Source organism: Tachypleus tridentatus, chromosome 2 (genome assembly GCF_004210375.1).
Source record: "Tachypleus tridentatus isolate NWPU-2018 chromosome 2, ASM421037v1, whole genome shotgun sequence".
Classification (NCBI taxonomy): domain Eukaryota; kingdom Metazoa; phylum Arthropoda; class Merostomata; order Xiphosura; family Limulidae; genus Tachypleus; species Tachypleus tridentatus.
In genome coordinates, this window is record NC_134826.1 from 28,428,788 (window position 1) to 28,446,254 (window position 17,467).

Here is a 17,467-nt window from a genome sequence, read left to right on the forward strand (position 1 = left end):
TAGCACATTAGATCATTGTTGCCTCCACAAAGAAAGCCTAAAAATAAGTGTAAGAGTTTGACACACTATATGGGACCACAAAAGCTGAAACCCATGTGTATTATCTAATCTGGTGTGATCAACAGGATCTGACAGTGGGTTGGAACTAATCATATTCAGCACTCTGGGTAACATATGAAGCACAGAGAAGGCTTAGAGTTGTAAACCTATCCTCTTCCATCAGAATGCATCGATTGCCAAAGCCCATAGATGAGTTACTGGAAACCATATTGCCAGTACTTGAATGATTCAATGAGAGGCTAATCCATCAGTTAGTGGTAAAATGGGAGCCAATCCAGCAGAACCTTTTGATGCAATATGTATTATGTCAGGAAAATCTGTTTGAATTAAGAGAACCGGCCTGCTACCAAAGGCATTCCTATAAAACATGCAAGCTAGTAAGATAAGGCAAAAGAGGTTCTGAGAAAGGAGGACCAAAATGAGAAAACAAGGATCCCTAGACCATGCAAGTCCTTGATAAGAAACACAAAACACCACCATAGAATTGTCAGAGTGAAACCTAACAACTTACCCCTTAATAAACCCAGACTATGAAGCATTGCCAATTGAAGAACAAAAAGGACAAAATCATTACATAGGGAATCCTTTCTATCCATGCATAGGCCATGGAATTTCTGATTTTGATATATGCACCCAGCTCTGAAACAAGGCCTTCAATGAAGAGATGGAATTCTGGACAGGGTGGCAGTAAAGGAACCGATATTGTGGTAGTGTCCTGTCTTAACAACCCTTTAAGATCAAAGAACTATCCTGACTAAAAAAACTGGGTAACTGGTGAATCAATGTTTATGAGCTCCTGGTTGCATAAATACAAATGAAAGACTTGTTTGTATTCTCATCTCAAAGGCACGAGAGATTTGATTGATGTTCAAATTTTCAGAAGAAAAAGTACCATCTGTGTACTGGGAAAAGGAGGTGGGTAAGTAAACACTGAGCAGGATGGATGTCAGATGAAAGACAAAAAAATGCCCAGACTGATGCCATATTGAACTGAAGCGAGAATAGATGTCTCAGTTCTAAAAGCGAAGCCTGCTTTTGTTGAATGTGAAAGTAGAATCAGGATGTGATGTTTTGACAATTGAAAAAATGGTGATAGCAGTAATTAGTCATCCATAGATGGTGTGCACACAGTACAATGGAATAAGAAGGATTGGAATAAAAACTTACACTATAAGACAAAATTCATGTAAACATGATATGAGTCTGAAGTAAAAACCCAGAACTGAAGAACCTGACCCTTGTGCACAACAAATTCTGATAGTGGTGGAACACCAGTGCTATAGCAATGTGCAGATGGTAGTTGTCTATAATCAACTTGGGCGCCTACAATTCCAGTGAAAAATCAACACAGATTGAGAAATGAGTACTTTGTGAATCTTGGAGAATATAGGTATTTATATAGATTAGAAAGGCTAATGATTGGACTCCAATCTTTGTATGTATACAGCAAATTTTGCAAGTGAAATTACACAATTAAGCTTTGATATGTGCTTGTAAATTATGCTAACAATGGGTACCCACATCCCAAAAGTTGAAGTTTTAGATATGAGGTGAATAAATTTAATTTCTTCCACCTGATGTTCAGTATAATGACTTATATTAAACCAAATGTTTCTATTGTAAAAACACTAATCTACACCAAAAATACTCAATAGGGTTCTTTGCTACAGATTATACTAACAACATTCTTCATGTATCTAAAATACATTTTTTTAGTTTGTTTTAATGACTAGATTGATTACTATTATCTTTTTATTTCTTAATAGTACACAAAAATATTTAGAAAGAACAGTATAAACACCTTACTTTCTGGAATGTGTTAAGTACAATAGACATAAGAGAAGCATATATTTTGAGCTTGTTAAAATAAAATTGAGAAGTTTAAAGAATGATAAAACTCCTGGGTTAGATAACATTTCCCTGAGAATTTTAAAGCAGGTTATGTATTGGATATGCGAGCCACTTTGCCACAATTTTTTGTAAGTTCTTGGTTATGAATCCTGTGTGCTTGTATACCTTTTTTTCAAAGACAACATTGATCACTAATATAACATTAATGGACATCTACTGATAACTTGTATATAAAACACATAATTACTAACTTTCAGGTTTATGGATCCTGTCAACTTATACATCTCTCCCAACAAGGCTAATAACAGAGATGACTTCCCAGTTCCCACCTGACCTACAACAGCTACCAACTGTCCTTTCCTTACATGTAGTTTAATGTTTTTCAGAATAGGGTCAGAGCTCCTTGACCAGCTTACCGAAGCATTATCCATACTAATGACTTCATCTTCTGTAGAAACAAAAATTAACTTTCAGTGTCAAATAATGCTTAACTATTCTTAATTTTTATTCAAACATAAATGTAAAAGCTTTTTCACTTGTTTGAAATTAAGCACAAAGCTATACAGTGGGCTATCTGTACTATGCCACTGGGAGGCCTGTAAAAGATAAAAAATAAAAATGAGAATTTGTATTCTCAAGATAGCTGTTATGGGTATTAAAACTTTAATTAAAATAAGATACAGAACAACATTTCGATCTTCTTAGGTCATCTTCAGGTTAACAAAGAGAGATTGCAAATTCTCTTAGTTAACTTGAAGATGACCTAAGAAGGTTGAAACGCTGTTCTGTACTTTATTTTAAAGTTTAACACCCATAACAGCTATCTTGAGAATACATTTTTCTTCAAGTGAGTTTCTCGTCATTATAAAAATTGAGAATTAAATCATTATTCTAATATTTTCATATTAATTTAGATGTTCTAGAAGGTGCAGGATGTTATCTGAAAAAGTTTGTTATAAGTAGAAAACAAGTATAATATAGAGTAAAACCAAGCAATAAATCAATAGTTAGTGAATGATGAGTTATTATAAGTAAATCAGTGAGGTATTAGTTAAGTGCCTACAAATTTATTCAGTGTTAGAAGTGATAGCTATTGCATGTATGAGCAATGAAGTTTTTTAACATACAAATGTTGTACTTAGGCTGTGCGTATATTATTCTTGAAATAGCTACTCAAAACTGTCTTTCAAGTTAGGCCTACAATTTACAGTAAGTGTAAGTGCCTTGTAGTAAACATTAAGTTAGAGATAAACTAATTCATAATAATTACGTAGACATGACTTGGCATTATCTTAACCAACTAATAAAAAAATAACCAATTCAATTGCTTAACCATGCATACACACTCTGTGTATTGATAAAAAAGGATGATTAAAATTGCGCATTAAGTTGCTTCACTGTACACTGTTTGCATATTTTAAAACAAATACAAGCCAAGGTTCTGTTGAAATCTGTGCATGTGATACAAATAATCCACAATAAAAAATGTATCTTACAGTATGCAAAATTTTCTTTGTGCATACATTTGTGTTAAAAAAAAAAAGGAAAGTGTTATACCAAATGGGCGAAAGGACTTGCCCAACAACGCTTGCCAGTAAGTTACTGTTTTATAAAACTCAAACTACCGCAGTAGTACTCCTAAGTAATGTTCTCATAATCTTACTCAAGGTAACAGTGTACCTACAAGAAATTTCTTAAGAATAATATGTTGTCAGTAATATTCTTCATGCTTTAATTTATTCATTATCAAAAAGGCATAGTTTGCCTAAGTTGACTTCAAATTTACTGGCAACTTCAAAACTAGATTAAAAAATAGATGATAGATGTTTTAAAAGTAATGGGATTGAAATGTGGTCAAGAATATAGTTAAGAGAGTCTAGTTATTTCAACATAGTAAGTTGAATCAATCAGTGTTTTCATAAAGTATTTGGATCTATGTTTGCTACTGTACTATTGAGACACTTTGTACAAGCTGATTAGTTGTATGTTAGTTAGCATTATTTGTAATGCAGGCATAAAACAAATTATGACAGAGTACAAGTGTTCAAGCTTGTAATAATATTAAAGGAAGAAATGTGAATTAGACTTTGAATTATTTTTACTTGATAATTTACAATAATCTGCCAATGAGTTAATAGTGATACAACAAATGTTTAACAACAAATAAAACAGCATGATTTTTTACATCATTCAAATATAAAAGTTCAGAAAAGTTAAAAATTATAAGCATCTGTTTCTTGTACAATTGCAAGTATTTAATTAAGAGAGGATGATTGTTGAAATGTACAGAATTGGGACATATAATGAGTTTTAGTTAAGAAGCAAATTTTTCAAATTTATGTTTATCATAGTCTTCCTTTAGAGGCAGTGAGGTGCTCAAGTTTGTTAATAATTTTAGATTCTTTTAAATGGCAAGCAGAGTTGTTTGGGTCTCTTACAGGAATGATTTCCTTTTATTAATGGGTTAAGATGTTCTTGTCAATAAATCAGGCAATAGCAGTGGGAAGTCTCACCCTTATTCTGCAATCTCTGCTAGCTATTTGAAGTAATAATAGTTAGTTATGGGGTTTTATATGCTAAACAGCTTATGTTAACTTACATGTTTAAGTTAATATTTGGAGATTTAGAGATCAGTTTTACATGCTTTTTTTACTTTTGAGTAAGTGATGTAAAAAATAGTGAAATATTGGATATTTTCATAACCATTTAAAACCTGCTGCACTACAACTTTCATAAAATTCACTTGGGGCTGTGTTCTTTGGGTATTTTTATGCGCTCTGATTAAACTTACAGGGGAAATGACATATTACTAAGAGCAGTTCCTATCATTAAATGATATGTAGATCAATGTTACATAAATTAACTTGGTCTATTTGTAATTGTTTTGCATTGTAGTGTACTAATAATTATGATTAAATATTATTTTTGTTGCTGACTTGAGTCCTGTCTTTTTCTCCACAACCTATCCATTGCAACTTGAATGGAAATAAGTCTCAATGTCAGAACATCCTGTTGTTAGTGATATTAACTTTTTACTGTGTTGATAAATATGAGAGATACTAAAGAATATAAAATAAGAGAAAAAATCTGCAACTGTGACTAAAACATTTATGGCTACAGGTGTAAAATAAACATTGGTAGGGAGAAAACATTGCAGGCAATTAAGAAATTGGGAAGCAAACCAAGCCTCATGCAAAAATATTTTCCACACCACTGAATGTATGGCCATATGAATAATGATCTGCTGATTGATGCAACTTTATAATTGGATAGCATGGTTAGATCCAGTAAAATCCCTCTCTTGAATCTTAAACTTTCTACATTGCTGTAAAGGCCTTTAAAACTATCTTCTTTATGGAAAAAGTTCAGAGATCTGAGAACAAAGACTACCTGGTGCAACCAGAGAGCCTTAAAAACCTTTTCACCTGAAACTAAGCCTTGTAATTGAAGTAAATGCAACAAATGGCCATATGAAAAGTAGTAAGCAAGCTAGGGAGCCTGACACCAGGTGGGACAATCTTTATAGAAACTCTTATCAAAGTTCACCTACAGAAGAAAAGCTTCAGATGTTGGATAAGTTCCACCACAAAGCAGTTTCACAAGCAGGCAAAACAGCAAGCACATGCTGATGCTGAAATTGACATGTAGTAGGCTAGAGAGCCATTCTGAATGCAGACACTGATAGCTGAGCCAAAACAGGGTCATGGGACATTTTTAAAGTCCACTAATTGGAGTTGGCTTGCAAGACAGTGAGGCAGTGCACCTTTAGCAATGGGAGACATGGGTGGTTTTATGTGAGGAGAGGCACTTTGCCCTACTGAGTTGGTTGGTTGTTTAGCATTTTATGGTGGAAAACAACTAGGCTGTCTGCCCAAAACAACCAGCAAAAATGCCACTAAAATTCAATAAAATGTAAAAATGAGTTACAAACAAAACAATGCCCAAAAATTATTTAAAAAAAACCATAAAGACCAGTTGGAATGCAAAAAGTCACAAACATGATCAAGTTGAATAGTGTCACAATCCAACATCAGAGATAAACTTTTAGAAAAGACATGTCTAAAATGATGTTACTCCTCAAACTTCTAGCAACAGCATGAAATTAAAATGTGAGCAGTTATGACTGGAGTTTTACAAAGGCCACAAACATTGGCAGTTAAGTCCCACCTAAAAGAAAACAATGGGTAAAAAAACTGTGACCAATGTATAGCCTAAAAACAACTTCTTCCTGTTAATTCTTATGGAAACTAGATGGTCAAAGAGTAAACAAACATAAGCTTCATCTGGAAAAGCTTGTTATGAATTTGCTTCTCCCAAATCAACTGCAATCTATCACAAGATCACAGTCCATATACAGGAAGGGCATGGCTGTGACAGTTCCAAAACAGATGTTCAGAAAAACTGCATAGAAAAACACAGTGGAAAGTATGCCAATCATTTGTCAATATTGAGGAAAACAAGGTGAGCACTTACATTAATTGATTCCAGGATCAACAGAGAGGTAAGAAAGTCTGTGTAAGTGGTAGAGTTAGTGTACTACTCAGTTGCAACGGGATCCAAGCTAAGATAAATGGCATGCAGCTTGATAGTGAATATAAATATATAAAAGGGTTCTGTGAGAAATGGCTGAGCTACAATGAACCATGACAGAGTCCACAGAATAACCTAATTTTAAACCATCCATAAAATAAGGAAAAGAAGAATGGTTTGAAAAATGTTTGGCAAATACAAGATACACCCAATCAAGAGTGACCACCTTTCTCAGATGAATCACAGAAAAGTAAAAGGTGGGTATATATCATGGTAGAATGGACTGATCAAAGAAATGAGTAACATCCTCCAATGATGAACCCAATTCAGCCAGCTGTGCCTGGATATAATGGAAACTCAGTAGCATTAAGTAAAGAAAACTGCAAATATTAGAGGTAAAGAGGAAGTTTGTGGGATTCAGTCTACAAACTATGAACTGGAAGTGGGGAAAGCTCCTGTGAAGAGCAAAAGCACCAGATGGTAAACAGGATCCAACATCATGAAGGCAAAGGGCCTGGCAGAACCACAAAGCATAGATTTATATACCAACTTGAATTATGGGAGGGCACAATAAATTTTGAGCATGAAACATCTATCCATTTCCAAAGAGGTGAAAGAGAGGACAAAAAGGATGTTTAGTGCCTTTGTATAATTTACACAAAGTTGCTTAATGCAATAAATTAAAGCAGGCTTATGATTAAAGACAAGCCCCTTGAATTTTGTCTCAGAACACCACTAGCAAGGTGGAGCTCAGTATCAGGCTGCAAATCTTGCTGGTAGCACAAATTTATACAAACAGTTTTCAAAGAAGAAAAAATGAAACCATTTGCTATGGTCCACCCCAACAAGTGAGAAAGTAGTATAAAGCTGCCGCTTAAGAAACATCATGTTGAACAACCAATATGAAATGTGAACGTTGTAAACATAGAGAGTATTTGCATGAGTAGGAGGAAGTTATTTAGTGGTTGCATTAATCTTGATATTGAAAAGTGTGACACTCAAGACAGCTTCGAGAAATGTCAAATTCCTGTGTGAAAGGTTGAGAAAGGGTTGAACCTGCATGAACTTGGAATCAGCTGTTAAGTGAATGGTCAAATAACAATCCATGTGAGTAGAGGTCCTGCAAAATGCTAAAATTTCATATATTGTCATAAGCATTCTCAAGATAAAAAAAAAACAGAAATAAGATGCTTTACTGAACAAGTCTTCAAGAGAAATCAGGTTGTTCACAGTAGATCACTGTTGATGAAAACCACATTTTGGATGGGCAAGAGGAGATTGTTTTATTCATTGAATCCAACAAGATGAGCATTAACCATCCTCTTCAAAACCTTACAGACACAGCTAGTCAACACAACTGGATGACAATAAGAAAGGATATTTGAATTTTTCACAAGTTTTGAGAAGGGAAAAACAATAGTCCTGTGCCAATAGTCTGGAGAAACATTCTGCTGCCAGATCTGAAAGAAAATAACCAGAAGAAGAGCAAGAGAGACAGAAAAGATGATGCAGCATCTCATAGTGAATGTCATGGTGTATGGGTCTGACTGATGTGTTGCCAGACCAATGAAAAGTATGCTTAAGTTCCACTGTTGTAAATACTTGCTTATAATCACAGGGATTATCTGCTAAAAAGGAAAAGGACAATCTCTCAGCCTGAGACTTAATGGCCAAGAAGGCAAGGAAAGAAATAGAAGAGCTGGAGAGTTAAGAAAAGTTCTATCTAAGAATATTAGCAATGCTTTGTATATTGACAATTAGCATGGGAAGTATGGGAAGCATACTTTTTGTTGACCTTCTGAATCTTGTTCCAGATAACTTTGAAACTGGTGGTGAAACATAATCCAAGATTTCTTCTGGTTTTCATGTCTGACTTGCCAAACATAAGCAAACATATTGGAAACCAATGCAGTTGGAAAGAGCTGGATATATACAAAAATGTAGCTCAGTCCCATTTCTGTGTCTTTCATACATACTGGCAGGCAGGAGGCTATCCTGGATGAGTATAACATGGGAAATGTGTCGAGATTTTGGGGAAAGAACAAGCAGTTTCTTGAATTATATAATCATTTACTGCCACTATACAATCATTAATAGATGAAAGACTAATAACAACAGAATCTAGTTCTGAGAGAATGGTGAAGGTGAGCTTTTCAGCCTGATCCAACTTTGACCATGGCATTCAGGTCATGTGGCATCAACTGTGTAAAATCTACTTCAAGACAGTGGGAAAATAATCACTGTCCTATGTCAACCATTTAAGAAAAAGGAAAAGAAAGTGAAAGGGGAACAAATGGATAGATTCATGTAGGACCCACATTATGAAGAGTTAACCAGCACCCCCCACATGTGAAAATGGAGAGATTACAGGCAGAAAAGTTCACTTCAGAGACCTGTACTACTGTACAGCAACCAAGTATATGCCCCCTCTTTAGGAAATGGAATAACATTACTTAGATGTTTCAAAACCAAGGAAAAAGAACTATTATGAAGAAAGTCTATTTTAGAGATTTGCTATGTCATTTGATAATGCAGCAAGTGCCTCTTCCCTATAATGATCAGGGAGGTTTGGCGAGAGCCCTCTCTGACAGTAAAGGGTGTAATTGCTGAGTCAACTTATGGTAATACAGTGGCCAATATTTTGGCAGGACCTCCTGACAGGACATGGTTTGTGTTTCATTTCTCATAGCTCTGTGTACTGACTCAACATTTATTTGAATGTAGGTCTCCAAGACCCTAAAACATTGAATGTATTCTCTTCATATAAGACATTGATCTGAAAAATACTCATTATAGATCTGTGCTGAGGCCATGTACACACATGGTCATCATTGCTAAGCAAAGGAGAAACTAGATCACTTTCTTCACAGTTTTTACTTCTCTGGCAAGTAAATGCCTGGAAAAGCTAGTCACAGGAATGTAATGTCTATTACTTATACAAGTGAATCAGAGTTTAACACAGTCAAGAAGCTATTGGAGGGGCAGCTGGCCAAAGGATTTATAACTGAGTTGTGCTAATGATTTGATCAAGTAGAAGATTAAACCATTCATGAGAACTAGTTTAAGATAACTTGGGTATCTTTCCCAATTATCTACACTGCTTGCATGGAAGATATACATGTAATAGTGATTCCAGGTCACAAAGACATCCACTAACAAGTTTATCAAAGGACTTCTGAGTGAAGCAATGGGGCACCATATGGGTGTATGAGATATTTATACCTAAACAGAGGCAATGTTAGGAGTGATGAGGCCAAAGGTGGTCAACTATAGAGTGATTATTGCATGATGAATAGAATCTGATAGCAGCAGCCATCATGGCTTCTCAGAGTACGAGTAATTAAATCCAACCCAATGCTGATCTCAGAGTTCTAAATATAAAAGTCAAAAACAGCACTGCAGAGTGCTGGAATGGTAACTGGATGGTTTCCACTTATTGGGTATGGATATTCAGGGCTATCCAATATGTTTGCACCATTATAGTAGGGTCAGACAGGACATGCTCTAAATGCTGACAAAATAATTTGTTATGGTTGTTAGCTGCAAAAACACATCCATGCAAATTGTTCAAATCTGACATAAAAGCAAAATGGATACTTCCATCAGTACCAATTTCACAGCAAATGCAGAAGGATTTGGTAGTGAGCTGATGTTCCTGCACATATGCTTGATAGTGAAGTGGACTTTCTGGTGATAAAGGGTGTTTCTAGAATTCTAGTGAATATCATCTTGTATCAAGCATGCTGAATGAAATTGCCATTCAGACCAGTAAACATGCACTTTTTATCTGGTAGTGGCACACTGCATATAGAATGAGAGGTACATCTCTGGCTGTACCTGGATTCCACAAACCATAAGATAAAATTGTGGCTGCATACTTAAGAGATGAAATTGGCATGTTATGAATGGATGAACAGAAACTCTCAGATAATTTTGCTTACACAATACATGAAATGTGTTTAAAAGGTGAGTCTGTTCAATGCCAATCTAAACGTAACTTGAGCAGTGACCACTCATATGTATCTAGCAGAGAGAATAATGGTAACTCTGAATATGCAAGTGGTGCACCATGATCTTGCATGTTGATGCTACACAGCATACTCATAAAATCATTTCATGAATTATGTATGGCAGGTAGGCAGATGTAGTATTAGTTGTAACACACATTAGGGAATGATGTTTCCATGCTACTTTACAACTAAAGTTAATTAATATTCAAGTTTCCTTTGGAATAACCATCAATGTTGAAAGTAATGTAATGGTAGCTGGCTGAAATTAGCTCTGATGCTAGGGTGTTATCTTTGCACAGTGTACAATAATTCATACCCAGTTTGCTGGTTAAGGATTGCAGCAATAATCTAGAATCAAATCAGCACCAGGATCTTGGTAACTTGCAGGCTATTTACATCACTGTATTTGTTGAATTTAATGGTTGATTGGAGAGAACAGCCTTCACTTGTAATCACATGGATAAAGACCTTGTGAGACCTACTAAACAACTATCTCATCAGATTCCCTGGAATACTAGGAAAATAGTTAATACTATGATAACTTGGATATTAAAGGATGGGATCATGGTGTTAGAAAAACACGTGGGTCCAAGAAGTCTTGACAGAAATGAACAAAGACCTTATAACCCAAGCACTTTCGAATAGTGGACCTTTCTTCTTCAGGGGCAAACTGGGAATGGATGGGATCATAGAGCCTTCTCACAATGCATGGTCTTCTCCAGTGATAATTGCCATGGAAAATGATAGTGTAGCCACAAGTTCTGCTATTAGATGCGTCAGGCAAATGCTGTGAAAAGAGTTAATACCATCCTGTTGTTGAATGTCTGGATGTACTACAAAGTGTGCAATGGTTCAATAATTTAGATGTGGCATCTAGACACTTGTAAATTTAGCTGGATGAGAAGAGCAGAGCAAAAATTGTTTTCAGCACTTCAGATGGTTTGAGTTATGCTCTTCATACTGCACTCCAGCTCCTTTGAATGGTTGATAAAGCTAATACTTGAAAGTCTGCTAAGTGAAATATGCTTAGTGTATATGGATGATAACTTGGTGTTTGGCTGCATGTTTCAGTCTGTTAACATGAGTAGAGATGATATTATAATCGACCCTGTAAGATCACAGTGGTTTAAAACTGACCTTGATCTGAGAGATTCAAAGCATATTATCAATGTTTTAGACCAATTATTTCAAAGTTAAAAGTGGTCTTGTTGAAATGCCATGAACATTATGATTAAGATTTTCATTGGAAGTGCAAAGAAGTTAAACTTGATACTGAAGAAACTTCACTTCAGTTTGTGGTACGTTTGAAGTGATACTTCACAAGATGGACTGACATGGCCAAGTGTTAAGACAATTTTAAAGAATTGACAGATCTACTAATATGTGAACAGTTTATGATCATATGCTCCACTAGCATGTCACTATTCCTAAAGCAGAGAGCACTGAAAGACGTGGAGGAGATAATCAAGCTGACAAAAGCCCCCTGTATGGAAGCCCACAAAGAACGTACAACTGGCAAGTCCAAGAACAACTAGTTAAAGTTAAAACCAGGGGCAGCTGACCAGAAGTAAGTTGCCACAAAAAGTGACAAGAGATGCTTTACTTGTTTTAAAATGGGACACACTGCAAGTGAGTCCAAGTGTACCACCAGCAAGCAACAGCAAAAAATCATGACATAAAATAGGAGTTGAGTATAAAAATGTTGATGGTAAGGAACAAAGAAAAGAATGACTTTCATGATGAATGTTACTGCTAGAAGTAACAGAATAGAGAAAACTCATTATAATAAATAAAAAAGTGCTATCATCATGTTTAGATAGTGAATAACTGATGATCAGCTCAAAGTTAGCAAACAGGTCAACAGTGCTAGTGGTGATTGGAACATGTGAAAAACACAAGATGTGCCAATAAATCACAGCATGCCAATAGGTAAAGGCTATATTGGAGATAAGAAAGTGCAATTTCTATGAGACATTGGGTGCAGTAGCAAGAACTAGTTTAGTATCTGATGACCAAATAATGGGCAAGATATATCTGTGTGTTCTGACTGATGAAAAATTGAGAAAGTTTCCCATTACAAGAAAGAAGGTGGACACCCCATACTTTGTGGGAGACTGAGACCATGTGTATCTGTGACTTCATGATTGGAAATATACCAGGCAATAGAAATTTGGAGGAATCAAACAGATAGGAGACTAATGTAGCATCTACAGTCACCACAAGAAATCTAGAAAGAAAAGTAAGTGAAATATGAAGATGCTGCAAATATCTAAAGTTAAGATCCCGAACGTAAATCTACAGGAACTGGAGGAAACACAAAAGAAAGACACTTCACTGTAGAAACTTGGAAAGGGTTCAAGAAAAAGTCAAGCACACAATAAAGGGGAAGGAACTTAAAGAATAGAGGACTAGAAGAGAATACTGTACTAGATATATCAAAACAATTCTACTGGGAAATTTGAACAGATTATAGTTGTAACAGAATATTGGATTCAAGTGAAGAATTTGGTTAAAAGTTGATTGTAGGTGGACTCCTAGGAGCAAAGAAGATGGTAGATAGAATCAATAACAAATTTTAGGCTGTGGGTCATAGAAAACATGACCAGATTCTTCAGGTCACAGACAACAATACCAAGAAGGAAGATAACTAAGGAGCCATTGGGTGAGATCCCTTTCATAGAAAAGTCATTCAGCAGACTTGATAAGACGACTAGCACCTGTATCTGTCAAGGACAACAGGTAGATGCTGACAATAGTCAACAATGTGACACATCATCCGAAAACCATGGCAGTGCTGCTGATGGAGATGATACGTACAAAGAAATGCCACCATCAATGAAGAGCTGACTGGACAGCAGAAGAAAAAGCTGTAAGATCTACTGAGCTAGTTTGCAGATGCCTTCATAAATAGCTCAGATAAGACAGACCTTGTACAATACAAGATTGAGATCAAAGCCAGGAATCCAGTCAAGATAAAGCTCTACAAGATGTCCTATGCGATTAGGGATCTGATGAAGCAAGAAGTAAAATTTATGTTAGAAACCAGGATAATTAAGCCTTCACATTGGCTTACTGTTCACCTATGGTAATTGCAAAGAACAGAAATGACTCAAACTGCTTCTGCATAGATTTAAGGAAGTAAAACCTCATAACAAAGTTTGACAACAAACCTATGAGCAGCCCTGAATATTGTTTACAGTTATTAAACATTTCACCTCTTTATATTCCACCCACTTAGGGTAAGACTGAAAGTACAAGGAGTGTGAACCACTACAGTTAACATAGTGTGGTTCCAGTTCACACTCATAGACATCGTTGCCTTTGCTATCATTATGAGCACTTGTTACAGATCCAGGACAAGAGGTCTTTGAATGTCTGAATCACTAGCATTGGAAATGTCAGAGAGGATTGGGAATATATGGCTGTACATTATAATTTAAGTATTCTGCCTTGATAGTGGCAGTGGACGTGGCAATGAAAATGTAAAAATAAGTACATTTATAGATAACATTATTCCATCCTTCTGAGTGGAGATATGGCACACTGCATAAATGTTTTAGTTGGAGAAACTTAAGAGATAATTCAGAATGTTCTTTAAATCACTCTCAACTACAACTCCTACAGAATAATTCAAAACTGCACAGGGAGTAACCTCGATGAGTATATTGCTCATGGCCTTTGACATCAAGAGAAATTTTGTGTGTTGTGGTGAAGATGTTTCCACCAAAATGACTCCTGAGCTCAGCTTCCTTACTGACTTGGGGAGCCAACAAGCCCTTCTAATCCATTTTGAATGAAAAACTGGAACATCTGTCTTAATGATTTCTCAGACAATGAATGCAGAATGAGAAAATAAGGTGTGGAGAAAATTCAAGGCCAAAATGATGTGGGGTTTGACCCTTTAACCACCAGGATCTTCTTCTCTCCTTTATGAGGCACCATGCACGGCAAACATGGGTGGATGTTCAGATCGCAGAGGTGATAAACTGAAAGTACAGATCCTTCTCTGGGAAGACCCTTCACAATGTACAGGAATCCACCTCAAGAGGTGAGATGTAGGAGTTGTTGACATAGAAGAAGTTAGCAACAGTAAGAGGAAGGTGGCAAGTATTAGCATTGATCTTGATACTACAAAGTGTGACGCTCAAGACACAACCCTTAGGGACTTCAAGCTTCTTTGTTAAAGAATGGAAAGTGGTCAATTGCACACAAAATTGTAATTTTTCTACTAGACAAATAATACCAAGTAAAAATTGGCAACTGGCCCTGCAACCTATGTGAATGGAGAACTTGTAAAATACCATACCTTTGTTTAACATCATATGCCTTCTCAAAATAAAAAAATTGAAACGAAATTTTCTCTCTTGAGGAAGGCTTCCATGGTTGATGTTTCAAGTCTAATCAGGTGGTCTACAGTAGAGCTCTATGAAAACAACACCATACTGGGTGAGCAAGACAGTTGTGTGATTCAATGAACTAAATCAGATGGGCATTAACCATCCTTTTCAAGAATTTACAAACACAGTTAGTCAAAGTAATTATATGATAATTAGAAGAAATCTTGTAATCCTTCCCAGGTTTAAAAAAGTCAGACAACAGCCTGACAGCTGTGTCAAGCATAAGGAAGAACGTTCTCCTGCCACATCTGGTTAAAAACAACCAGATAAAGAGCAAGAGAGGCAGGAAAGGGATGGCAGAGCATTTGATGATGAACAATATAATGTCTAACTGATGTACTACAAAACTGATGAAGAGCAAGATGAAGTTTCAACAGTGCAAAGGAGCAATTGTATTCGTAGAGATGATCAACCCAAACGTAAAGAGCTAGTTGCTCTGATCAAATCTTGATGGCCAAGAAAGCAGGGGAAGAGGCAAGTGCTTGAATGATATGTAAAGTTCTTGTCGAGAGTACTGACAATACTCTGTACATTGGAGAGCAAAATGGAAAGAGGGTAGGAACAATACCTCCCATTTATCATCCAAATATTGTCCCATATTACTTTGGAACTGGTGGTAGAAGAGATGCCATTTGTGTACTTGGCTTTGATGTCTGACCTTCCAATCATGATCATTGGTTTGCCAAAAAGCAATGTGATTGGAAAGAGTGGGATAAATCCAAAAGGTATCCCAGGCAATTTTTCAGCCTTCTATGCCAACTGGCAGGTTGGAAACTACCATGGATGAGAATATTGTGGGAAAATTTCAAGGAGTTAGTTGTTGAACGAACAGCTGCTTGAAGAATGTAATCAGCTACTGCTTCCAGGAGCAGATGTTGACTTATCAACTTGATTATCCAATGAGGTCAAAAGAATCTTCACATGATGCGATAAAGACTCTGATAGAGGTATGGAAAACTCTGTTTGCACACCCACTGTAGTAGAGGAATGTAATACAATGGCATATGTTAGTGATGGAGTAAGGCAAAACTTTCAATAACATAAGAAATGTTATTTATGGTTTTTAAACATTGTACATCTTTCTCCTCCACCCACTTCAGGCAAGAACGAAAGTAAGAGAGGTGGAAACCACAATAAATGAGACTATGAGTCTCATGAGTACAGTTGACACATGTAGGCATCACGGTCTTTGCCACCACAATGAGCATATATCCAAGGACCATAACAAGATGGCTTTAACTGTCCAAAATGCTGACACTGGAAACACCAAAGAAGGTTAGGAATATAAGGCCACACCATAAAGCTCAGATAACCTGCCTTGAGAGAAGCAGGCAGACATGGTGATGAAAACATCAAAATAAGAACATTGGTAGGCAGCATAATTCCTTCTTTATCACTAGATACATGTCACTGCAGAAAATCCTTGGCTGGAGAAAACAACTAGAATCTCCAACCCAGGTATGGTCTTCAACTCCCTGTCAACAATAACTCCTTGTGAATAATTCAAAATAGCATGGAGAGTAATCTCAATAGATATATCCCAAATCGTCCTTGAATTCATGAGGAGTGCATTATGTGTTAGTGTAGATGTTCCCGCTAAAATGTCCCTAGAGCAAAGCTTCTTAAGTGATTTTGGAGAGCCACCAAGCCCCTCAAATCCATTCTGTATCAAAAAGGGTAGACAACTGCCCTAAAGGTTTGTTTGACTAAAAATGCATTATGATAAAATGAGAAACAGCAGCAGAATGGAGTGGATAAAGACTGCTGTTCAGAGTCCTTTGTATGTGATCACTTACCTCTTATTTTTCTATTTTAAATTAGAGTTTGGGGGATCCATAATATAAGTAGAAATACCAAGATATAAGTTCTGATTGTGGTGATGATTGCATAACAGTTGTCTATGTGTGGTCATTTATCAATTAGCTGTTTTATTGCAATTTTATTTTTTGAAGGACTGGAGGATCCATAATAAATGGAGAATGATTCAGTACCCACTATGGATTCCTTCAAGGGGATGCACTATAATGCCAAACAAGGACACTGCAGCAACACCAGGGCTTCAGGAGCACTAAACCAAAACACCAGCATCAGACACAATGTCTACAACACTCACTGAGAATGCCCAACACTGCTACTCAATTCTTAGCCCAGCAGAACCATCCAACTGATCTGGGAGAAAATCTTTCTGCAGAAATTAAAGTCAAAATGGTGTGTTGCAGTGTCCCAGACACCACTCAGTCACAATATCCTCTCCTTCCCTGGAAAGTTTGCTATGCACAACAAATACATGGGTGAATATTCTGATCTCAGAGAAGGAAAACTGAAAATACAGAAACTTTCTGGGAGGTCTCCTCACCACATACAGGAATCCACCTTCATGGGTGCATAAACAAAGATGTTTGAATTCAGTATCGTTGAGTTTAGTTGTTCTGCCTCTTCTTTTACTATTTTCAAATTTACCTACCTCAGTTTCACGATTGAGGGTGTACTTACCAGTGTTTTAGCAGCATTTTAAGTCTGCAGCAATTTGTCAGGAAGTCCAACCAGCATCAACTAAATATTTTACATAAACTCTCTGTTCTACTAACAATTATCTTCACTTTGTAGGCTGTTGCATGA

At 36.3% G+C, this 17,467-nt stretch overlaps 1 protein-coding gene across 2 annotated transcripts in view; it reads right to left on the reverse strand.

Annotated features, from left to right (window-relative positions):
* The window catches only part of LOC143239984 (multidrug resistance-associated protein 1-like), a 178,163-nt gene that overhangs the window by 85,552 nt on the left and 75,144 nt on the right, over positions 1–17,467 (reverse strand). For both annotated transcript variants that reach the window (XM_076481725.1, XM_076481716.1), the window contains exon 15: positions 2,163–2,359. In XM_076481725.1, the coding sequence (XP_076337840.1) occupies positions 2,163–2,359 (197 nt within the window). The remainder of the gene's footprint in view (positions 1–2,162; positions 2,360–17,467) is intronic.